Below are 26784 nucleotides of genomic sequence, written 5' to 3'. Positions count from 1 at the left end.
CTTACCGCCGGCAACGAGATTACTGTACTGACCTTGAAGAAGTGAAATTGCTCGGTGTACAGGAAGAGACTATGCCAAAGTAGCATGGCAGCGAACGTGTTAAAAGCATTTGGCTTATTGAAGAATTCTGTTTTTCTAAATTACTGAACAGGAACTTAAAAAAAATTCCTTCACTTGTGAGAATATTAGCTTCTCTATTGCTTAAGGCTTCAACTGCTAATCTTACAGGTTGTAAGCAATTCAACATACCTCTCAATATTTCATAATACTCTTCTTTCCATAAGTGATCGAGTTTCAGCTCTCGTAAAACAGTCTTAATCGGATTTACGATCTTTAAAAATCTCTCTATCATTCTCTCCAGTGTGTTCCAGCATGTTTTACAGTCCAAAATGACTTCTAGTTCTCTCTTTTCACTCTTTGTTATTTCTTGCTGCAGAAGAGAATTTTTTACTGGAGAATATTTAAATATTTTCATAATTCTTCGTAAGCTGCTAATTGCCGAAGATAGATCATCTCGCAAATCATACTGATCAGCTCAGGCCACACCATCTAACTCAGAATCACTGTTATCATCTTTATCTTATTCAGAATCTGTATTGAATTCACTATCACTGCTACAAGTCACTGATGCTTCACCTTTCAACTTTTTAACATAAAATACTTTTGTTACAGCTAGATGTAGTGCATGGCTGTAGCAGTACTGTTGAATAGTCGGTGATAATTTTCTGGATTTTTCCATAACAGCTGCACCGTCACTTGTAATTGCAATTGCATCACTTTCAAGTTTTAACTGAAAGTTTTCTAATGTTTCCTGAAGCAAGGATAACACTTTTTCCCGCAGGGCAGTTCCCATGTATTCTTGTTGAACCAAGGTTCATAGAGGTCTCGTTGCAGTATACGTGAACATTCATGTATCTGCAATTCTTGCAACTGGTCCACTCGTCTATTGAAATACTCAGTTTTTTATTATCCCATTTGAATACTTCCAATTTCTGGATGTACAGTTGTTTCACTTTACTATAATAATTATGTATTAGTGTCATAACTGAAGAACTTCTTGGCAACTGCATTCCTTTGCTTGTGAAACTTTCCATAATAAACTCACTTTTTGTGATGGTGTTGACTGATATCCCATCCAAAGCTGCTAATTTGCTTATGGTTTCTTCTAAATCCAGTCCCTTGACATAATGTAAAATTGTCATTTGTCTCTTAGAAGATGAAGACATTGGCTCATCATTATTCAATTCAGACTGTTTTTTTCCTTTTCATTCCATGAATGTGTACTTAGGTGCCTATGTAGACCGCTGGGTGATAATGCTTTGCATTGCAAAGTTTTGGAGCATATCTGGCAATGAGCTGATTCGTTATGTTTATCTTTTCTAAAATATTCTTTATACTCTTTACTCATTGGGATGGCAATCTATAAAAATATTAAAATATGATTTATGATTTAATAAAAAATAATTTAATAAAAATTTTCCTGAATTCCCAACTAAATTTTCTCGTGATTCGGGAATGGGAAAACGAAAAAAATTCCCAGAAACCCTAGTTGAGAATGATTGTGGAAGGGAATCTTTGAAGAACAAGCTGAATTCAGACCAAATAGAGGCTGTGAGGATCTGTATTTAAGTTTTAAGTTTTGTAGATCTGGGAAAAAGCATATGACAAGGTGCCAAGAGAGAAGCTATTCAAAATGCTACAGTTGTATGGTGTCAGTGGGATATTATATCAAGCAAAACTTAGTCTTTATTTGAACTGTAAGTAATAGTTAGAATTGAAGGAAGTACAGGAAGATGGTTTCATGTTAAATCTGGTGTCAGACAAGGATGTACGTTATCCCATCTGCAATTCATTATCTATATAGACCACATTATGAAGGAAAGTGGTATTAAACCTCGTATCAAAATTGGAGTAGTTAATGCAACTGCATAAATTTATATGGAATAAGAGAAATTAGTCAAAACACTAAATTAGCTATATACAAGACAGTGTTCAAACCAATTTTAACTTATAGATCTCAGAGCTGGGTTAGAAATAAAACACTTGACCAAAGACTAATGACCACAGATATGAGAGTCCTGAGAAAGATTGGAGGCATGAACAGATGGTATCAATGACAATAATATATTAAAAACGAGGATATTAGATAAGAACCTGACATTGTTAGCATCCAGGAATGTGTTAGCGGAGCTAATCTCAGGTGGTATGGTCACTTAAACAGGATGGGAGAAGAAAGATTAGCAAACAAGTGTTCTCTGCCAGGTTGGAAGGAAAAAGACCCAGAGGAAGACCAAGATGTAGGTGGTTGATACAGTAAAAAGTGCCTTAGAACAGTGGTGGCAAACCTTTTTATGTGCTCGTGCCAAAAGTTTACAAATAGAGTTGCTGACGTGCCGGTTCGTGCCAAAAATTTGCAAATCAAGTTGCTGACGTGCTGGGCAGTTTTTAATAGAGGAAAAATTAATAGAAAATTAATTAATTGATTAATTTATAATATATATATATGATATTTTATGAGTAATTTAATTATTTATAATTTTATAATATTTATTTATATATAAATTTATAATATTTTCAGTGTAAAATTGATTATTGTATAATTAAATTGATTTTAACGATATTGGTTTTGGAAAAAAAACGTAGTGAGAAAAATATTTATGCATTTTAACTCACCATAGACATCAGCCAAGCAGGGAAAGCAGCAGAAGGATGTCAACTTGTGGACGAAATGCTTACCGTATTTACTCGAATATAACTTGCCCTCGCATATAACTCGCACTCCTGGTTTTACTTTACGAAAAAAGACATTAAAAAGTTTTGCATATACCTTGCACACGAAAAATGTTTAAACATGTTCATGTCGAGGCGATAGTAACTCGCTCCCCGTGGTAACAAACGCCCTCCCCAACTGCCATTATACTGTAGATGCAAGAAAAATAAGTAGTTTTATTGTATCCCTGAATAAGGTATAGATGCTTATGCAGTCTATGTAATATATTTCTCAACAAATAGTGCAATTAGAGATAGCTGGAATAAAAATGGTGCTAACTAATGAATCACGTCCCGTCTCACAGAAACTAAGCTGTATAGACTCAAGCAAAACCATATGCTGCACAGAAATATAGTATCTAACTAAAAACTCTTGTCCAATTTTTCAATTATGTGAAATAAGTGTTTGTTTTATTGCATTTGAAATTCTCGATATCATTATGACAGATCACAAAGGCTAACTTCAAACAAAATTCTACCACGAATTGAAACATGCCATATAATGCTTGTGTGAGTTCCCCTGCATGCTCAAACGCAAACAAGCAGCAATAAAAATCAACCAAGGGTTGAAACTTTGTGTGAGTTGAGCCTGCCGGTAACGAGAAGTTCCATCAGAATGATAAACGACATCCCATCATGAATGTGTTAAAACTAAGAAATATATAGTGAGTGTTGTTATGATAGTTGCAGATGTTATGGGATTCAGTTGAAGAGAATTAGCATTTCAATTCAAAAATTGTCGGCTTGCTTTTATCTTTGAGTCGCACGATCTTTTGTTAATACTGCACCAATCATATGTACGTCTTCATAGCTGTTCTATGTATACTGGCCTACCATTGCTATCTGTTTCGGGGTATGCTTTCACTTCTCATTAGTCATTCGTGAAGGATTGTTCTTTATGTATCTCAAGTCTTGTAAATTAATGTTAATTTTTGCTTGGAATAATGGGAAGGAAGATTTCACTGTTTGGGTTTCTGAAAATCTCCACATATATCTCGCGCTACAAATTATTAGCCTTAATTATGGGGAAAAAAAGTGAGAATTATATTCGAATAAATACGGTATTATTACATACACATGCCCAATATTTATATATGCAAAGTATGTAATTTAATAAATAAAAATGTATGAATCTCTCAATTTTAAACACTAATTCCAACACTAATTCGTATTTTGAATTTAAAAACACATCACTTTAGCGCAGCAATTAAAATGTATTGAAAAAGTTAAACTTAGTTTCTTTTACTACAACTGAGTTTTTGAAAGTTTTAGTTAATGTAGTGAGAATTTTGTTGCTGTTTTCTGTCCGTTGGCTTATTAATTCTTGGATGAATTGAAGTGAAAGACAAACAGAGCGGTTCGTTTGTTTCTTTATAAGGACAGTCATGACAGAAAATACAGTTTCACAAATATATGTGGTGAAAAAACAAAGAAGAAATCTCATTGATATTTCATATAAATTTGGATATTCATTTTTCATTCTTATCCAGAATTTCGAATTACTCGTAGAATTAAAAGTACTTTCTAGTCCTGTGTCCGATGATAATTCAAAAGTTGAAGGATTTCTTCGTGGGAAAGAACTGTCTCTTTGTGTTCAACAAAGGTTCGCATATTTTGCCTCTGGGGATCTTCATGTTTGGGATAAAACTTTTCAAGTGAAAACAACATCTTCAAGTGGGCTGCAATAATAAATGAAACTGAATTCTGTGAAATTCAGTTTCATTTATTATTGTGAAATTATCTGTTTCCATAATATAATCTTAGACTGAAACATTTCATTATTTCTTTCTGCAATCATATTAAACAAGAGTTTGAGTTTCTTTTTGAATGATTTGACCTTGTTCCAAGCATTACATTGTTGTATCTGGACCTTGAAGTTTTAATTCAACTCGTTTATGTAAGAAAATATATCACTGAGATATGCCAGCCTGGCTACCCATTTCTTATCCTGGAAATAATGGGACATGTCACTTTTCTTATTAATTAGAAATAGCTCAGCTTCCTTTCGGAGTTCATATAACCTCTCGTGAACTTCACCGCAGAACATCCAACGAATTTCCGAATGTATGTTGAAATATTTCGATATCTGAAAATTCCTGATTACTCATGAATATCAGCATAGAAAACATGATGTTGATATCAGCATAGAAAATCAAAATGAAGATAATCTAGGACCCCCAATAATGCGAGAAGAATTTGATAAAGCACTGTCCGAAATGAGTAAGGGAAAAAGTCCAGGTGTAGACAATATTCCTACAGAACTGCTACAAAATCTAGGTGATGAGATAAAAACCTTACTCTATCAATTAATAGCCCAAATCTATGATAGAGGAGAAATACCAAAGGAGTTTATGAAATCAACTATAATACCAATACCAAAAACGAATAATGTAAACAAATGCAGCCAATTTAGAACAATAGCTTTAATCCCACATGTTAGCAAAATTCTGCTAAAAATTATTCAAAATAGAATTTATTCAAAAATAGATTGTCTATTGGATGAAGACCAATTTGGATTCAGAAAGAATAAAGGAACAAGAAAGGCAATACTCTGTTTAAGAACAATAATAGAGAGAAGATTGGCCCTTAGTAAAAATACTTACATTTGCTTCCTTGATTTAGAAAAAGCGTTTGATAAAGTAAACCAGCAAATACTCCTAAATTGTCTAATTAATATCGGCATAGATTTGAGGGACAGGAAAATAATTCATCAAATTTACAAAAATCAAAATGGACTGATTAAAATAAATGATAAGGAGAAAATAATAAATATAAGGAGTGGAGTAAGACAAGGATGTATACTTTCACCACTTTTATTTAATTTATATATTGAAAAGGCCATTCAGGAAACTAAAGATAAAATAAATAGTGGCATAAAGATAAATGGTGAGCAAGTCATGTATATAAGATTTGCTGATGAATAGCCCTCGTAGCAGAAAACAGAAGAACGTTAAAAACAATGCTAGAATCACTAAATAATAACCTTGAAAAATATAAAATGAAAATCAACACAGATAAGACTAACAGGCAAAATCCCTATCAATATAGAGCATATAGACATCAGCAGGAAATAAAACAAGTGAAAAGCTTTAAATATTTAGGAAGCCTAATAACAGAAGATGGTAGAACAAGAGAAAACATAAGATCAAGAATAAACAATGCAAAAGCCCATTTCTCTAAGATGAAAAGCATTTTAACAGGAAACCTCAACCTACAATTGAAAAAAAGATTAGTAAAGACATTGATATGGAGCATTGCACTGTATGGATGTGAAATCTAGATTCTAGGCAGAGAAGATGTAAGAAGATTGGAGGCTTTTGAAATATGGTGCTGGTGCCGCATGAACAAAATAAAATGGATAGAAAAAAAATCAAACCAACAATCCTGAGAGAGAGAGAGAGATAAACGAAACAAGAACTCTAATTAAATCAATCAAAATTAGAAGGGATAGATGGTTTGGACATATACTTTGACATGATGGACTTCTGAAAAGAATAATAACTGAAGGCAAAATAGAGGGTGAAAGAAGAAGAGGCAGACCAAGGAAAAGCTTTCTTGACCAAGTCAAAGACAGCACGGGTTTGAGGAGTTACCAGGAGGTTAAGAAGAAAGCCAATGACAGAGCGGAATGGAGGAAATTGCTGCTGAGCTACCAGTCCCAAGACTGATGCAACTGATGACGATGACTCATGAATACTTCCTTGTTTAAAAATACGCTGCTTCGTCACTGACATTTCCTACATAGATGTTATTTAGGTGTTCTGGGTTTGAACTTTTTGTTACATTCATGAATATTATATTCTCCTCAGAATATTTCTACTATAAAATATTTATTCATGAAAAATGACAAATTTCAAAAGAATGTCTCGTGGCCCGGTATAATTAATGCCAAGGCCCGGCAGTTGGGAGACCCAGATCTACAATGAGTCAACTGAGCCAAAAAAAAAAAAAAAAAAATTGTATTTGTTCACAGCCCACTGTAGGATGATGCCTGGCAGATATGACAGATACTACCGCCATGTTACTCTTAATATCATACATTCAGAAGACACGTGTTTTGACAAAGTTGCAGCTGGTGACTTTTCATATGGTAAAAATATTAAAAATAGTAAACTTGAGTTAATTAATAAACTTTTAAATAATGAAAAGTTTTGGCGACTAAACACAGTTCTTTTCTATCAGCTGAGTCATGTTATTATGCCCCTCAGCCAGTGGCTAGTGGTTCTTTATGTCAGCTTTAGTTTTCAGCTGCAAGGCCTTGTTCCTACAGTAGGTTTTGTGTTTGTTGGTTAGCTTCTTTCGTGTAAAACAAAATTTAACTTGTACGTATTGTAACAATTAAAAAAAAGGTTGAATAATTTATAAGTATATAAAAGGATATCACCTGTAAATCGTTGACGTGCCAGCAAAATTCTTGGACGTGCCATAGGTTCGCCATCTATGCCTTAGAAGATAGAAATTTAAGATATGATAATGTTGGAGTCTTGATAGGTAACAGATTGATTTGGAGGAAAATTGTTGATAGGATATTAGTAATGATGTAAGTTTTTCATGTAGTACTATCATATCCTGTACTTCCTTTGAGTATATATGTCAGGAATTTGATGATGTGTATACTGTAACATTTTCATACCTTCATATTTCTCTAATAGATTTAGTTTAATCCTTCATCCCAGTGAGAGCAAACAAAGTTTGCGCCTGAAAATATCTTCAGGACTAAATATAGTGTTGTACTATCTTATCCAGTAAGTAGTGCAACACCAAGGCAACTCGTGGCAAAGGTGGAGCAAGCTACCAGGCACTTCTAACCCAGTATCTCCCATAATGCAAAACACATTTCCTATGTGGATATGTATACTGTTATGCATTAAAGGGATTGGCCATCTACCCAGACTAGTTTCGACCTTTATTGAGGTCTCTTCAGTGGGAGCCAGGCCCAGAGCTGGAGATACCAGGCAGAAGCAGTAGCAAGTCTGCCTGGTATCTCCAGCTCTGGGCCTGGCTCCCACTGAAGAGACCTCAATAAAGGTCGAAACTAGTCTGGGTAGATGGCCAATCCCTTTAATGCATAACAGTATACATATCCACATAGGAAATGTGTTTTGCATTATGGGAGATACTGGGTTAGAAGTGCCTGGTAGCTTGCTCCACCTTTGCCACGAGTTGCCTTGGTGTTGCACTACTTACTGGATAAGATAGTACAACACTATATTTAGTCCTGAAGATATTTTCAGGCGCAAACTTTGTTTGCTCTCACTGGGATGAAGGATTAAACTAAATCTATTATAGTCTAACCTAGTGATAAATAAATTTTCAACTTCATATTTCTCGTTTAATTTATCATGTACTTCAACTGTTTTTCACATTTTTTCTATTTGCATTTTTCCTCCCTTCCCCAGTACTGAAATGTGTGTTCATATTGCATTCTTCCTGGTTATTTGCTGCAAATGTTCCATTGTCAGTGTTCATTTAATTATTTTTCAAAGTAATTTACTTGATTCATTCAGAATATTCTTTTTTGTCACTTTATAGGTTCAATGTGAACTTCATTATCTCTGTTTTTTTTTTTTTTCTTTTTCATTATCTTCTGGAACATTTTGCCTCCTTCGTGATATTTATGTGCAAGCTAAAGTTGTGTTTGACTTCTGTTACACATAAAAGTAAAAAGAAGAATGAGGATTATATGAAAGTGTCAGAGCCACTAGAAATATCTGAGTTGTTGAGTGATCACTTTAATAACTTGTACATTTCAGAGCCAATGCTAGAGTTTATGCCGCCTGGGGCAAGACATGCATTTGATGTCCCTTATCCCCCCCCCCACTACATAAAATGGGAAAAAAAAATTTTTTTTTGAAATGCCTTACCTATTAGAAGTGGGAAGAAATTTTCCAATGTTTTTAAATTTTAATTTTATTTAAAATATTTTAATTTCACTTACATTACTACAATAGTTTCATTGTTCGTTATTTTCACTCACAAAAATGAAAAGGCACTGCTAAGAAATGTTAAAAATGTACTTTACGAGCTTTCTGGGCTGCAAATTCTTTAACAATTTCCTTGAAATCTAAATTTGTGCCAAGCTTATGTTCGATGGAAATAGATGCCAAATCACCAAGTCGTTTTTCAGGCATCGACGATCGACGATGATTTTTAATTAATTTTAATTTGGAGATGCTTCTTTCAGAGCTCGCAACACTTACTGGTAATGTTATTAATATTCTCAAAACCACTGCCACGTTAAGGAATAAATCATGTTGCCTTACATAACTTAATTCTTCTAAGGGTGTACTTCCTTTCTTAACAGAGCTAGATAAAACATCCAATTCATCTGCCAGTTCTATTGTATCTATGTCTTTTACATTTTTGGTGTGATCAGATAAGGCACTTTATAAATTTTTATATTTTAAAACAAGATCACTTTTCTCAATTTCTTGTAATTTGTGAATGTCATATAAAAATGAAAAATATGTACTATGTGTTTGAAGTTGTTGAAATTTCTCTTTTACTGAATTTAACACTATGTCAAGCACATTGAAAAAAAAATCCACTTTTAAATTTTGTTGTGGGATCTTGTATTGGCATATCTTTTGATTCATAGTTAAATTGTGTTCTGGCTTTCTTTTGTATCGCAAATGGAGTAATTGCAAATTCTCTTACAATATCCAAGTGATCTGCCAACACTTTTGCTTATTTCAAGGTATTTTCAAAACCTTCGTCTGAATAGTGCCTTTCTAAATAAAGTATAACTTGTTCTAACTCACATGCAGTTGCCGAAATATCTATATTAATTTCTTGTAGCATTTTTCTGGCAGAATTAATACAGTTTAAAATGTTATGCCAAGTGACAATAGAACAGAGAAATTGAAAATTCTGCACTTTCAATGCTAGGCATTCAGCTTCATGTCTAGCCATTTTATCCATACACTCGTTAACAGCGATTTCCAATAAAGAGTCATAAATATCTTCTGGTTGATGGCGAATGGGAGGAATGGCTTCTATACGGCTTTCCCGCCGTGTAGCAGATATTGGTTTCAATGTTAATTTAGTATGCTTTAATACATCCCATCTGTGTGTAGAACCAGAAAAAAAAAAAAAAATTTTTGTATGAGATCAAAATGTGAATTCGCTTCTTTTGATGACATTACTGCGTCATTTATCATCAGGTTAAGAGAATGGCAACTGCATGGAATAAAAAATGGCTCGAGAATTAATATCAACAATGCGTTTTTGAATGCCAGAATTTTTCCCTTTCATGTTTGAGCCATTGTCATAACCCTGTCCTCTTAAATTATCATTTGACAAGCCATTTACTTCCAGTTGTTCGATTATTACTTGAAATAATGCAGCTCCAGTGGTAGTACTAACTGGTACAAATCCCAAAAAACTCACAAATTTACTTTTTTTTGCTCATTTTCCTTATTTATAGAGATGTATTCCAAAATGATAGACATTTGTTCCAGATGACTAATATCACTTGTACAGTCTACAATCGTCGTCGTCATCCAGTAGCATCCTCTAGCAAGAGGGTTGCAGCAGATGAGCAGCTCTTCTCCATTTCTCTCTGTCTGTCGCTTCCATCATTCTTAAACCAGTCCATTCCACGATGTCATTAAACCACTCTCTAGTTGGTCTTCCACATCTTCTCTTCCCCTCAACTTTCCCTTGTAATATAGTTCTTGTCAGGTGTCCAGAAGAACCTCTCAGAAGATGTCCTGCAAATCTAGTCTTTCTTTGCATAATATTCTTTAACAGTGTTCTTTCCATCCCAACTCGTCTTAAAACCTCTTGATTCGATATTCTTTCTGTATAGCTAATCTTTTCCATCTTTCTATAACACCACATTTCCAATGCATTAATTCTCTCCATATCTCTCGTTCTTAGTGTCCATGACTCACTTCCATAACTTGCAATACTCCAAACTGTTGCTTTAACTATTCCAATTCTAATGCCTATTTTAGTGTTCTTGTTTATTAAAATTCTCTTCATTTCCGTAAATGCCGATTTAGCTTTGCCTATTCTATTTCTAATGTCCAACTCTCAAGTTCCTTTCTCTGAGATCCAGCTACCTAAATATTGAAATCTTTCCACTTCTTCTAAAATCTTTCCTCCACATCTTATTTTTACATTATTTCCTATTTTTCTACCCATTATCATTATCTTGGTCTTTTTTGTGTTAATTCTTAGTCCATACTCTTTACAAGAGTTTTCAATTCTTTGAATAATTTGTTGTAACCCATTTTCACTTTCTGTCATCACTACTACATCATCCACAGTCTACAATAATATTATAATATTTTGAGTTTCTTACCCTACGTAATATATTCTGTTTTACGTTCTTTCCTAGCAAATGAATCGAGTTCATTTTGTATATCTTTGCCCAAATAATGTTGAATGAATTGTTTGTCTTGAATTCTCAATATATGTTCGGACAGTATTGAATCAAATTTTGCTATTAATTCCAGTTTTAAAAAATTACCGTTGTTGTGTTCATAGAGTTTACCTGATGATCCGCGAAAGGATAAACACTGCTGTCCTAAAAATTACAGTTGCCAAAAGCCATTCCAATGCATTTTGCCAGTGGTGCACTTCTTCATTCAGGATTCTCTGTTGGGTCGCATAGTCAATAGTGGTTTCGGACTTTAATCTAACTTCTAATTATATCCATTTGTTATGAGCTATTAAATGACTCTTGCTGTTTTCATGGTGAGTTAAAATTTCTGTAAATGTTTCCAGTCATTACCTACTGTTTTCAATGCAATTTGAATAGTCGAAAAAAAGCTTACAACAAAAGCAAAGCACAGTGTTGTTTTTACAGGAATATATTAACCACGACCTTCCCACTATTTCAACATTATGTAATTGTCTTTTGTAATATGAGGTTTGAAACGCCGGCCACGACTATCTTGCGGAAAATTAAATTTATTTTCTTCATCAGAGTTACCAATTTGTACAGGTCCTTTCTCTACCATGAACAATGTAAATGAATCATTAATTATCTGAGACCATTCTGCAGGATCGTACAAAATTTCACTTCTTTGAGTTTTGCTAGCGGCCTTAGTGCTTGTAAATTCTTGTGATTCTGTATTTTCAGAGATCAGTTCTTCCGTAATTTCTAACGTTACTTTCTCTACTTTGTGAAGTTGAAGTAACTATTTCACCAACACTATCATTAGAATTATATGATTTTAAGAATTTACTCAAGGAACCACTCATTTTTTAATATTTGTGTCTTTTCCACTTCTCTTTTATGGTATTGAGCCCCAATAACTGTTTTCTTCTGTATCCCAACATAATTAATAAGATTTGTCAAATGCTTCCCTATGAAGTTAGTCACACCACGGCATTGCATGCCACCTAATATAAAGATAAACTATAAATATAAATAGTTAAAATATATAAATATAAATTTATATAATATAAACTCGCACCATGTAATATAAATAAAAATATTAAAAAAATAATACTCCTGAAAATTTTGTATCAATTTATGAAAATTTTGCTTCCCTTGCCATTTGCCGCCCTGGGCAAATGCCCAGTTTGTCCATGCGGTAGTGCTGGCCTTGAGCTCTCTGGATGTTGAAGGGAGGGGACTATACAAAACCTTAGAGTTCGTTCTTTTTAGAGAAACTTATGCCATAGTTACATTACTTATTTACACAAAACACAAGTCATAAGTAATATTATGTATTTATTTAGAAGGTCAAATATTTTGGTCTGTAAGTTTCAGACCAAAATATTTGGCCTTCTAAATAAATAGTATTACCTATGCCTTGTGTTTTCGTGTAAATAAGTAATGTAAAAGAGTAGAGGCAGATGAGTTAGGGGTATTGCTGGAGCTTGATTTGCTCATCCCCTCAGCACTTGTGCTGTGAAGGCTTACACAAGAGAATTAGCAGTACAAGGTTCTGACCTGGTTGTTAGCATGATTCTTAATGTTTAGAAGGAGTGTAAGATAATTCCATTATACTGGGGTGGAGCTGGGACTGGTAGATTTAGTTATAGAGGGTAATATCCAGTCAGTATCAGCAGAATAGTCATTGAGGTGGCCCTACATCCAGAGGTGACAGATAGCGATGTGAACTTCTGTGTAATTTGACAGGATTCCACACAAGAAGTTATGAATTTAAAAAGGATGAGGAGTGCTTGTGTAATGAATAGGAGAAATGTTAATTGACAGGTATTATAAAGTGATCTGTGGAGGTGCTGCATCTAGGAGGAGGGGGATAGCACAAGATTGTGTACTTGAGCCATTATTGTTTAACTTGTATGCATCAATGACATTGGGGATGGTCAAGAAGGTTATATCCAGTTATTTGCTGATGATATAAATTGGGGAGAACAATAAGTAACATATCAAATTCCGGCATGCTGATTTGAACTGGCTGGTTCTGTGGGCAGATAACAGTGAATCAGTTCAGTGTATGTAAGGTTATGCACTTTGAACTGAGGACATTTTAGGCCGAGCATTATATTGATAGGAATTTGCTATAAGTAATTACTGAAGCTAGAGGGGATAATGATGGACCAAGAGTTCCATTTCAGCACTCTTGAAGAGAACATTAAATTGTAGGAAGAAGGAAGTTACTCTTCCACTTGGATAATATACAGCTGCTGTAGCTCAGTTCAGTAGCAATTCCCTTCTAACAAATTAGATTAAATTTGTCAAGAAATTATATTTTCATTTTATCCTTTATCCAAACATAAGCAAACAAAGTTTACATGTGAATACCTTCACAACCAGGCTACTTATATACAGAGGCTGATGAAATCACATCAATTGCCTTGGCATCCCATAATGCAAAACGCACATCTTTTCAGTATGCATATTGTTATGCATTTTGTGAAGAGTCACTACCCAGACCAGTTTTGACCTTTATTGAGGTTTCACCTGTGGGAGCCAGACCTAGAAGAGATACCAAGGTTGAATTAATGCAGACCTCATTATGAACTCAAAAAGGTAATACTCCTTTCTGCTATTTGTATATGGAAATATATCAGTTCTGCATTAATTCAACCTTGGTATCTCTTCTGGGTTTGACTCCCACTGATGAGGCCTCAATAAAGGTCAAAAGCAAGTCTGGGTAGTGACCCTTCTTTGGATATGCATAATGCATAACATTATGTACATCGAAAAGGATGTGTGCTTTGCATTATGGGATACCAAGGCAATTGATGTGAAGTCAGCTTATATATGCAAGTAGCCTAGTTGTGATGATACTTCACATGCAAACTTTGTTTACACTTGGATAAAGGATAAAACAATAATATAATTTCTTGGCAAGTTTAATGTAATTTGCAACCAAGTGAAAAAACTTTATGTGCTTGGAACAACTTAGGTTTCAATCTCTGAGAAGAATCTTTATAAAGTCTTCAGCCAAAGGTGAGTTAGCCAGTTTCATATGGAGGAAGCAGGGTTTTCATCCCACAATATAGACAAACTAGATAGAGAATAAATGCATTTGGCATCCATGGTAGACTATGGATAGGAATAACTGTCCTATCTTAACATTAATTAGGATTTTTAGAAGCCAGTTTACTGGTGTGTTACATTGAGCCCAACACAAGGGCATGTGAGATCATATTGTGCCATATCTGGACTACTGTGGGGGGAAATGTGGTCTTCTGATTTTCAAGGAGATGAGAAAACAGTTAAAATATTTCTTGGCAGGAACCAAGATATCTGGTATACATAATTGTGGATTTGAGGGCATGTTGAGGAAATTTGGTAGCTTCAGAGTTTGAGAAATTGATAGAAGAAAGAAGATATAATTGAAACGTGCAAGTTGGTAAGTGGATCTTATAGATATAAGTGAGATTTTGCAGTTTATGGCAGGTGGGAAAAAACTCAGATTCATTTCTGGATTTGGTTTTTATTTTTACCTGGAGGCTGAGTATCATTGCGATTAGGAAAGCATGTGACCTGACTGTACAACCATGAGAATAACCAAGTGATACATTGAGCCATATTCACTATAATGTGTCTTATATAGTCAAGGGTTACTCAAATTTCACATTCTCATAACTAATCCTCTGTACTCCCAAATTTATACATAAATTTCATAAAATATGCATAACTTAATATATTCTGTTATGGTTCTTGAATAATAAACTTCATATTCTGTGTATTTATTTAATTATTTATGTGGTCATTGTTTCTGTTTGCAGGCTATAGTCATTTCCCTGAAACATTTTATTACAGCAGCATGCAAGAATTACAGGACATTTTTTCACTTTTGCATGAAATACAAGAAATTCAGCTTTGGTTAGATCTTATTAAGCTTCTAAAGAACCAGATATTTCCACTGCTCAGATATCTTGATAAAAATGATAAGTAAGTCACTGTATTTTTCTTTCTTTCTTCTTCACACATATATCCATTTTGATGCTCAAAAAGCATTTTGTAAGTCAAAGTAATTTTTTTTTTAATACAACTGCAAAGTTCAATTTATAACTAATTTACATAATTAGTGCATAAGTATGCTCTTCACATGAATCAGTACTGCTTTCTTGTTTGTTTTGTGAAGATAGTATAGTCACTCATTAATAATTTGAACATTTAAAGAATAAAAGTGGTTTATTTCTAAAGAAACGCAATATGGAAAATTAAGTTTAGAACACTGGTTTTTTAGTTATGACAGTAACTACCAGTCATTATGAACTGGCAGGGAAAGTATATCAAAATTAGATAGCTTGAATTAGGCCAAAGAAATCAAAAGAACATATTAAAAGATAATGGCAATTAGATGTTGCTAAATATATAACATCATGCAATGCATGATGTAAGAACTGAAGAACCGTTGTCATAAAATGAATTATTTTCATCATCATCATCAGATTCCTGATATATATACCCTCAAGGGATGTACAGAATACTATAATAGTACAGCATCTGGCTGTACTATTATAGTATTCTATATAGTATGTATGATTTTACATCTGGCTTCCTGTCTGCAGTTTTCTTCCAAAGTCATCTCTCATTTGTTTATTTATTTATTCATATGGAGTTTCCTCCCTTTTCTCTCCCGTCCATATTGGAGTGAATTGAGCCCCCACATGGGGAGTTAAGTATTTATGGCTGTAGATCTGTGTGTGTTCATGGGGTCAGTTTGCTTGCTTGCGGGATGAAAACCCCCAGATAAACTGGGGGAGAAAACCCTGCTGTCCACGCCCAAGACCAGCTAACTTGGCTATGGCTGAGGAAGATCCTTAAGCTCCTCACGTCGGCGATGGGAATCGAACCCAGGACACTCCTTCCCCAGGCATATGGTTGCAAAGCGCAAAGCCACTAGGCTAACCATGCGGACTCTCATTTGTTAAGATGCCAGTATTGTCAGATGTTACATTTTGTTTAAATGACCATACTACCTGAGATTAGCTCTGCTCATACATTCCTGAATGTAGTTCCCTTCTATTATTTTAATTTTTCACGGTATTCTGCCATTGATACAATTTTTTTGTGGTCTCTAGTATTTGACTAACTTTTTTTATTTTTACCCAACTCTCATACCCATATGTTAAAACTGATTTGAACACTGTCTTGTATATTGCTAGTTTAGACTAATTTCTCTCTTCATTTAAATGCATTTATCTTCTCTACACCAGACTAGCTTTGTTTATTCTATTATCTGTTTTCAAATTGAATTTGTCTTCACTGACCTAAATTGCTGAAATATTTAAGAAATATTTTATTTTATAAATTTTTTTGATGTTTTCTATATTCCTACCTATTTTCATAGTTTTTGTATATTCATATTGCTGATTTTCATGCAAGTTTGTTAAAGCAGTTAATTAAAGAGTCCTATAGACTTGTATCTGATTTATTTTGGAGTATAACATCATCTGTATAAAATGAAGAGCTGAGTTGAATATTTCTAATTTTGATATCAGGTTAAATACTACTTTTCTTAATAATGTGATCCATGTAGATGATGAATGAGAATGGAGATAATGTGAATCCTTGTCTTATGCCTTATTTTCCATCAAATGAAGTTAATATATCTTGCTTGATGGCCACTATCACATGACACACAAATGATAGTAACTTACTTCAGTATATAAGCTCTACTCTTATTAAGTACTCAACACTTTTCAGTGGCACTTGGTTTGTTATTATGTAACAAACATAGTAAAATAAATACATGTGGACTCGAGGTTTAATAACACTAATAAATGAAATATTTTGATATAGAAGTAGCTGATCATCAACAATGAAACAGACTATTCACCCAGATAAACAGAGAATTTCAAAAGATACAAGCTACATATGCTAAAGTAATACAGTACAATAGATTGCAAGGCATAATAAAAAAAACAAAAGTAATAATTACTTCTTGCAACTAATAAGAATTAAGATTCCCAAATGTAGGGTAAAGAAAGATACTCATTATTGTTTAAGTTGGTTGTTGTAGAAGTGCTTCAGCACTTTCTTTGAATAATCACTCAAATTTAAAATGGCAAGAATGTAACAGACTTGTATTAGACCAAACTTCCCAGGCTTTTTATAGATAATATAAAATGAATGTTCTGTAGTCTTTTTTTCCCTTTTTTTTTTAACAGAATATCCTCTCTCAATCTCTAAAGTGATTTGGAGAGGTAGGTGGGGATCACAAAGAACTTGTTAAACACCTTATTGGGACAGGGTGACCATTTATCCTTGTCTGAAAGTAATCAGGAAGTGAGTTTGTCAAAAAAAAATGTAGGCACCAAATTATATTTCTTGGATCTTCAAAGTTGGCTGAGAAATTCCATCAACTTAAAGAATTAGAACTTTATACAGGCATAGGGTTTTTAAGGAATAGACTTGTGAGAGTCAAGGATACACTGAATCTTCTGTGCAAATAAGCCATTCTGTTGCTGCATAAAACACTGGACATTATCAAGTTCTAATTTTAAGTTATGGTAGTTGGAGCAAATGACTGGATATCTATTAATGCAGCAGTTTTGATGATATGCCATTAATAGCCATCCTTTTCTGTATAGTTGACACAGGAGATTTTCATTAGGAATGCAGATAGAGCCTCTCTAGAGTGAAGCTATATGGCAAAAAACATCATCTGCATATCATATCCAAAATGATGGTTCAGGATGTATGGAGGAGAATAAGGAGTCTTCTAGATCAGTGCTTCCCAAACTTTTGGATGTAAAGGCCCCCGTCGGAAAAAAAAATGGTATTACAGACATATTATAATATTTGTTGTATTTATATTCAATACAAAACATACACAGTGAATATTGTAAAAAATCAAATGCAAATATTACATTTTTAGCATCTTACATACACATTTGACATGGCACACTTAGTCTTAAAACATTTTAAATTTGTTTTCATTATTTCACAGCCCCCTCAACAAAACTAACCAAACTGTGGGCCGTGGCCCCAAGGGGGCCATGGCTCACAGTTTGGGAAGCGCTGTTCTAGATGCTCAAGGTAGCAATTTGCAAAGGCAGGAGTGAGAGGACTCCCTACCGGTTTCTTTGATCTGCTTGTAAAGTTTGTTGTTACAGTCAAAATGGCCTAAGCAAAATGATGAAATCACACAATTTGACTACACGTGGAAGTATCCTTGTAACAACAACTGAAGAGTTTCAGAAAGTTTCTATACCAATTTCATAAATGAGAAAGTTTTTTATTTTGGTGAAGAAATCCTAAGGAGACTCTTGCAGAAGAGTGGAAATGTCAATATGATCACTTAAGAGATGAGAAGGATTTTGCTCAGTAGTAAGTAGGAGTCAGTACAAATATAATAGGTCTAAGAGGAACACCATCTTTACGGAGTTTAAGCAGACCATAGAAAAAGGCATTCTACCAAAATGAGTCTTCAGTTTTTTGATAGTATTCCTGTCCCAGCCAATTTCATCCAGTAGAGAGAATTCAGTTCGTTGATTTGGCTATTAGTGGGGTTGTGATCAATCTCTTGATAAGTGGTTTTATCACTAACAGAACCACTCAACTAATTGAGAGAGGGAGCCACCTAACCTGGAGAGAGAGAGAGAGAGAGAAAGAAAGGCCACGGAGTCCAGAGACTCATCACAGGAAATCCAAACTCTCCACATAGTAATGAATTAAGTTTACCTCCTATTTTTTTTAAATTCTCAATAAGAAATATATCAATAAAAAAATGTATTAGAGAGAAATATACTTGTATAAACTACAACACACTTAATATTAAACACAATTTCAACTGTCTTTTTAAAAACCCACATATCAATATGTCAGTTTTTAAATTGATTCAGCCAACTATTACATAAAAAATCCTCACATACAAATTGTTTAGCACATTTTTCCCCTTAAAACCTTCAAGATTGAACCGTCTATTGAGAATTAGGTACTTTATTTGTGTAATGAACCATTGAAGCAATGCTTCATCGATGTTTGTAAGCTCACACTTCTAAATTATTTTGTGGGTTTTGATTATGTTGTTTTCCAGTGCTGATATGTAAGCATCTTTATCCTTCCACAATGTTGATACTCTTGAAGAGGACAAAGAAAACTTTTTCCACACTTCAGCATTTCTCACACCACATTCTAACTCCAAATAATTTCAACTTTTTCATAAGCTAAGAGACACTTTCTTTTAGTAGACATGTTTCTGGTGGAAGAATTTGTTTTGGTACTGATTTTACAATCACAGCATTTGAGTAAAGTAAGGGAGGAAGGCCAGTGGCTAGACACTGGAGGGAGATAGGTAGTGAGGGTTTGGTCCCCAAGGACATGATTAGATTAGTAACTGGCCCATAATCCAATGCGGATAGTCATAAAAGCTGAGTCACTTCTTTCATTTTTTAGTATTCCCAGAACTACCCAAGTATGGTATATCTGTGTTGTATGTTCATTATAAAAGTGAGCAATTATATGGGCATATGCATAATTAAAATCATTATTGCTTTTTGCTTATTATAGCCATGATCTCATTTCCATTCTTGTTACAACGAAGTGCAACTGTATATATCATAACTCTCCTTAAATTGAACTCAATGACAGAGAGAGAGCACTCACAACAGACTCTAACCATCCATTCCATTCATCACCACTGTCTAAGTGAAATTTCTAGTCCTCACATCCTTGCTAATCATATTCTTGCCCAGTTTCCTTAGAGTCAACTCACTTTTGCCTCTCTAGCCAAGTGTAAATATTTCCTCTGCATCAGTCCTATAAAATCCTTTTAGTAACTTAAAAGTTTCTATCATATCCCTTCTTTTTCACATATCAGCCAACTTCTGCACCCTTCAATCTATCATCATAGTGAACATTCTAATGACCACTCACCTCTAGATCCACTTCATCTTCAAGAAACCTAGGTGACCAAACCTGGGCACAATAGTTATCCAGATGCGACCTTAACAAAGTCTTATAAAGAGGAATGATAACTTCTTTATATCTACTTATTAGTGTGTTCTTCAATAATCAAGTAATGATGTGAGCTACCTTGGCAATCTTATCAGTATGTCCTTTGAACTTTAACTCTCTACCTACCTTTATAGACTTTTCTGCATTAAACTTCATCTGTTATCTTTTCCCCCATACTGTCAGCCTATTTAAATTATCCTGCAAAATATCTACTTCACCTTGATGAACCCTTATGATCCTGTCGACTGTGCCATTTTGTTTTTTTTATCATACTTCTTCCTTGTGTTCGATCCACCATCTTGTTTTAGCTTAGTTCTTAAACAAGTAATTAGTTGCTGGTTGATTACTAATTTTAATATAGAGAAATTTATATTTTTAGACTGCGCCACTCTATATCTAGATTAGTCTATTGGAATATAGTGAAACCAACCAATAACTAATTTTTTATAGTAACTTTATTTCTTATACAGGCTGAGTTTATCTCTTAATTTTAAGCTCCCGCTAGGTCCAATAATTTTATGAACGGCAATAAACAAGATTCAGGCAAACACAAATTTAAAATCAATAAAACAAAACATTTAATTCAGGGTCATATAATATACACTTAAGCTCAACTCTGACAAGAAAATAATATAAATATCTTAGCATACAGGTCACAACATCTTATAGATTCAATCTGCTGTCAAACTTACAGCTTTCACAACATTGAATTAACTTCTAATAGAGATCAATATCACAATCTCTTAATAACAATTTTTACTATTATCACACAGTCAGCAAAGTCTCAATACATTAATGGTGGCAACAACTGCTTCACAAGTATTCACTTTCATACTTCTTACTCCGGCTGATTTCAGCAAAAAATGTTATAGTTAATGTGGGAAATAACAGGAGGAATCGCACATATATTTCTGCACTGAAGTAACATAAATGGACAGTTCTTACTGGGTAAATCCTTTGCTCATCAATTTCACTATGATCACACTTAATAACTGTATTTATTTCGCACACTATGGCAGCACTGATTAGAGTAAATCTTCTCAATGATAACTGAACTTTTAATGGATGCACTTTACATGTATGGACGTATTTGGATAAAGGAAAATGCTCATTCCTTCCTTAACACTATTTGATTAATTCAGCACTCTGTTAAAGTTCCATGAAACTAATGGAACATGCAGCAATTCTTTAACTTCTAGAATTATTCTCAGTTGCCTAATACTTTCCCGGTAATTTAATAGCTTAATTACAGCACTGATTACAGGTTCTAGTTACAGCTATCCTTTGCATTCCTTTTCTGTTACTCCGTATTTTCCTCGTCTGCCTGTGCTATACTAAAATGCTCTCCTATCCCTGAGTGGTCCATCCTGATAAAGAAAAGAGCCTCGGTTTTCTCTGCTCTTAGCTTATATACCTCCCTTCTATTTTCCCGCCAAAAATGTTTCTCGTGCTCTGTTTATGTCAATTTCTTCTCTCCGTTCAATACAATATCTTGCCATTCACGCACGTGCCAGCTATTTCTCGCCCATCTCCATAGTAACAAACAAAATAAAATAAAAACAGAAGTATTGCATAACATTATACCTTTACACAGTGGTAATAAATAAAAACTAAAATATTATATTTCACATAAGGCATATTAAATTTACATATACAGTTTCTCATAATATTAAATCAGAAATAAACAAAATAAACAGAGTGATATTTCAATATACAGAGTTCTATTATTGCTAACACATTTTAGATTAATTAATAAATAAACTCAAGGCAATTACATGAATAATAATTTATAACAAGAGATTTACATAAAATAATATTTACAAATGTATTCATTGCCATGGTGGATTATGTTGGATTCTGAAAGGAATATTAATAATCTATATTTCTTTTCATTCAGAATCCAACAAAGGCTTGCTCTTCCTCTGAAAAATTTTTCTTTTAAGAAAGATTTTTCACACTAGGTCCTGTGATAGAGGAATCAGACTGCTCTTTTTTTTTTTTTTTTTTTTTTTTTTTTTTTTTGAATACTTAAACAGTTCCTAGTTTGAATCAAGTCTGAATTGCTTTCATGTTTTATACATTTCTTTCTTTCTGTACTTGTTCTTAAAATAAGGAAACAATTGTTTCCTAAGCCTATAGTGTGGTAATTTTCTTTCAGGGTAGAAACTCTGTTCTTTGTCACTAATATCCAACGTAAGTTGTCTTCCATCTTGGTAATCCATTCTTTTAGTTTTCCTTCTGCGATCACTCAAACCCTTGTAATTCTTTCCTCTTCTTATTATTTCAGTTGTGATATGTAAAGCAGATATCTTAGTAAAATTAATTTTAACTGGCATTTGATTCTTAGCACAAATTTCTTGCTCAGACACTTGAAGTTTTGATGTCAAGTCAGTGTCAAGTTGTGTAACAGGCTGATCAAGTATAGTAGAGCTTGAATCAGTATCTTTCTCAGTTAGAATATTTACAGATGATTGCACTTTATCAAGTGGTTCTTCCTCATTAGGTACAAAAAATCTTCTTGTTACTTGCTTTGTTCTTGTGCATGCAGACTTATTGTTTCTTTTAACTTGTATCCTTCTGTTTCTTAAGGATATTTCACCTCTAGAAAAGTCACAAGAGAAGTGATGCTTCTCCATAAAATTTGTTCCTAATATTATGTGAGAGTCCAAGCTAGGAGAGAAAGGAACTATAAATAGATCTTGATATACACACAGTTTGATGTCTGGTATATAAATTTTTGTGCGAACTTTCTCATATGCTGTAGATTTTGAATCAGAGAGAGTGGAAATTCTTACAGGTCTCCTTAAATTGGTAACATTTTTCCATAATTTATCTCTTATTCTTAGGAAATAATGCTTATTGATGGTTGAAGCATTACAACCTGTGTCAAATAGAATGTTACATTTATGACCTTGGACATTTCCTTTAATTCTCATCATTGATTCTCTTAATCTAGGGAAATTTTGAGACTTATTATACGCTCTGTGAGGAATATGTCCAAAACTAGAGTTCCATCTGCTGTCAGTGTAGTTTCTTTTATTAAAGTAGCAATTCCTAGCAATGTGACCAATTTTGTTGCAATTAAAACACTTAGGAGGATCTCCACCATCTGTGAGAATTTTCCTCCTTGTCTGAGGTTGAGAACTAATGGGCATTTGCTGTTTAGCATTCTCTAGGGCTTCCACCACTCTATCCAATTTAGTCAAAATGGGTTTATTTTGCCTCTCAACTTCCAGTTTGACTACTTTGCTAACATAATCTGCTGTGGGATTGAAGTTTTCTTGAAATATTATAGTTATTTCTGTCAATTTTTTCATTACTTCATCTAAATTATTTTTCATTGGCTGTTGCAACTTCTCTACTTCTTGGTGAACAAATTCTTGTACTTCCTTGAATAACTTCTTGTTGGTTTGCTCATTACTCTCAGACATGCAGTTATAATTTATCGAATTCTCTTTAATAATTTTCTTTTCATCTTCTTTCCTTCTATTCTCTTTTGAGGATTTATTTAAAACTAGGGAACAATCAGTTCTTTTTACTATGTTTACAAGGCCTATATTGGATGAGGGACAAAAGTCTCCAATCATCTGTTCTTTTTCCTTGACAGCTTCAAGGCATTCCTCTAGTGAGGTTATCTTCTTCTTATAGGCTGTTTCTCTCAGTTCTTGTCTAAACTGTCCAATCCAAATGAGGTTTGTCTTCATTGGATACATTCAAACTATTAGAGAGAGAGAGAGTGTTAGTAAACTATTGTAGAAATCAGCAACACTTTCTTCTTCACTTTGTCCTTCTGTGTAATCCTCTGTAGCTTCCATAAATTTGGTCCAACACTTCTCCGTTTACAAAATTGAGATAGTAAAGCTTCTTTAAATTTCTTGTACTCAAAAGTTTCTCTTAGTATAGGAGATGAGAAAAAATATGTTTTAGCTTTGCCAATTAACTTGTTTCTGAGTAAAATCAACAACTGAAAGTCCGTCCAACCTGCTGTTTCTCTGAGCCTCTCAATAAAATTAAAAAATGATAACGCATCATCAGAGTCTTCTCCTGAAAATTGGGGAACTACCTGTTGGGGATTCACACTTCTGAAAAATTCACTGTCTTCCATCTCTGAACTAGATGAAACTGCCATTTTTATTTTATCAGCTTACAAACTTAATCTAAAAAAAAAAAAATTCAGAATCCTGAAACAATTTCTTTCTTTGCCTGAATCTAGTTTACAACCTGTCCACTTTGATTCCTTTAAATTACTTTTAAAGTTTCTGGGATCACTTTTTCTAATACTATCTTAAAATTAATATTCAATATCTTAACTTATATTTGTGGAATCAAATCCTGTCGACTGCTGCGCCATTTTGTTGGATCATACTTCTTCCTTGTATTCGATCCGCCATCTTGTTTTAACTTAGTTTTTAAACAAGTAAATAGTTGCTGGTTGATTACTAATTTTAATATAGAGAAATTTATATTTTTAGACTGTGCCACTCTATATCTAGATTAGTCTATTGGAATATAGTGGAACCAACCAATAACTAATTTTTTTATAGTAACTTTACTTCTTATACAGGCCGAGTTTATCTCTTAATTTTAAGGCTCCCGCTAGGTCCGATAATTTTATGAATGGTGCAATAAGCTCAACTCTGACAAGAAAATAATATAAATATCTTAGCATACAGGTCACAACATCTTATAGATTCAATCTATGAACATCCTGCTGTCAAACTTACGGCTTTCACAACATTGAATTAACTTCTAATAGAGTTCAATATCACAAAATCTCTTAGTAACAATTTTTACTATTATCACACAGTCAGCAAAGTCTCAATACATTAATGGTGGCAACAACTGCTTCATAAGTATACACTTTCATACTTCTTACTCCGGCTGATTTCAGCAAAAAAAAAAACGTTATAGTTAATGTGGGAAATAACAGGAGGAATCGCACATATATTTCTGCACTGAAGTGACATATAAATGGACAGTTCTTACCGTGTAAATTCTTTGCTCATCAACTTCACTATGGGCTCACTTAATAACTGTATTTATTTAGCACACTATGGCAGCACTGATTAGAGTAAATCTTCTCAATGATAACTGAACTTTTAATGGTTGCACTTTACATGTATGGACGTATTTGGATAAAGGAAAATGCTCATTTCTTCCTTAACACTATTTGATTAATTCAGCACTCTGTTAAAATTCCATGAAACTAATGGAACATGCAGTAATTCTTTAACTTCTAGAATTATTCTCAGTTGCCTAATACTTTCTGCTAGTTTAATAGCTTAATTACCGCACTAAGGCTCTAGTTACGACAATCCTTTGCATTCCTTTTCTGCTACTCCGTATTTTCCTCGTCTGCCTGTGCTATACTGAAATGCTCTCATGTTCCTGAATGGTCGATCCTGTTAAAGAAAAGAGCCCCGGTTTTCTCAGGTCTTAGCTTATATACCTCCCTTCTATTTTCCCGCCAAAAATGTTTCTCGTGCTCTGTTTATGTCAATTCCTTCTCTCCGTTCAATACAATATCTTGCCATTCACGCACGCGCCAGCTGTTTCTCGCCCGTCTCCATAGTAACAAACAAAATAAAATAAAAACAGAAGTATTGCATAACGTTATACCTTTACACACTGGTAATAATAAATAAAACTTAAATATTATAATTCACATCAGGTATATTAAGCTTATATATACAGTTTCTCATAATATTAAATTAGGAATAATCAGAATAAATAGAATAATATCTCAATACAAGGTCCTATCATTGCTAACACATATTTTAGATTAATTAATAAAACTTAATAAATAAACTCAAGGCAATTACATGAATAATAATTTATAACAAGAGATTTTCATCAAATAATATTTACAAATGTAGCCTTTGCCATGGTGGATTATGTTGGATTCTGAAAGGAATATTAATAATCTAAATTTCTCTTCATTCAGAATCCAACACTACCCAATTTTGCATCATCAGCAAATGACTGAATATTTCCCTTCAGATCAATCGCTATATCATTTATGAACAAATTAAACAGTAGTACTCCAAGCACAGAACCTTACAGCATACTGTTAGTCACCTGCTTTTTCCTGGATTCTGCACCTCTATATATATACTACTCTTTAGCCACCTTCGTATCAATATCACCAGTTTCATATACATCCCTGTTTATTCCATTTTGCATAACAGAGTTCCATGTAGTAGATATTCGTACCATGTCTACATGAACTTCATTCTCCCACACAGATGTCCATTTGGAAAATGGATTAGGCTGATCACAATACTCCTATCTTGCAAAATTTAATGCTGAAGCAGTCTATCGAACATCTATTTAGTGAAGCAATAAAGAAGTATGTCACAGATTGTATTGTCCATGCAGCAACAGCCACAATTCCAAAAACATCATCTCAATTTCCATCCTATCCTTGGTGGAACCCAGAGTGCCAATGTTAGATTACTCTTATGCCAGCCATTTGTGAATATCCTAGCTTTTAAACATGCTCAGGCCAAAGCACATTATGTGAGACATCAGAGTTAAAAACGGTCTTGGATCCAATTTATGTCATTGATTAAACCAACAACCAGTGCAATAATTCTATAGTTTAAAAAATTTGGAAAATGGAAGGTAGATATAGAAAGCACAGTTTGTCTACCATGGAACATAATGGA

General features: G+C 33.7%; 1 protein-coding gene across 2 annotated transcripts in view; it reads left to right on the top strand.

Moving 5' to 3' along the window:
• Positions 1-26784, top strand: part of LOC150097352 (uncharacterized) — a 117470-nt gene that overhangs the window by 77424 nt on the left and 13262 nt on the right. For both annotated transcript variants that reach the window (XM_090407424.1, XM_090407426.1), the window contains one exon: positions 14935-15100. In XM_090407424.1, the coding sequence (XP_090263550.1) occupies positions 14935-15100 (166 nt within the window). The remainder of the gene's footprint in view (positions 1-14934; positions 15101-26784) is intronic.

The sequence above is a fragment of the Typopeltis vanoorti genome, chromosome 17 (assembly GCF_054136105.1).
Source record: "Typopeltis vanoorti isolate ZY-2024b chromosome 17, IOZ_Tvanoo_1.0, whole genome shotgun sequence".
NCBI classification, from domain to species: Eukaryota; Metazoa; Arthropoda; class Arachnida; order Uropygi; family Thelyphonidae; genus Typopeltis; species Typopeltis vanoorti.
Note: the sequence above shows the minus strand (reverse complement) of the source record. Positions and strands in the feature narration are given on the sequence as shown.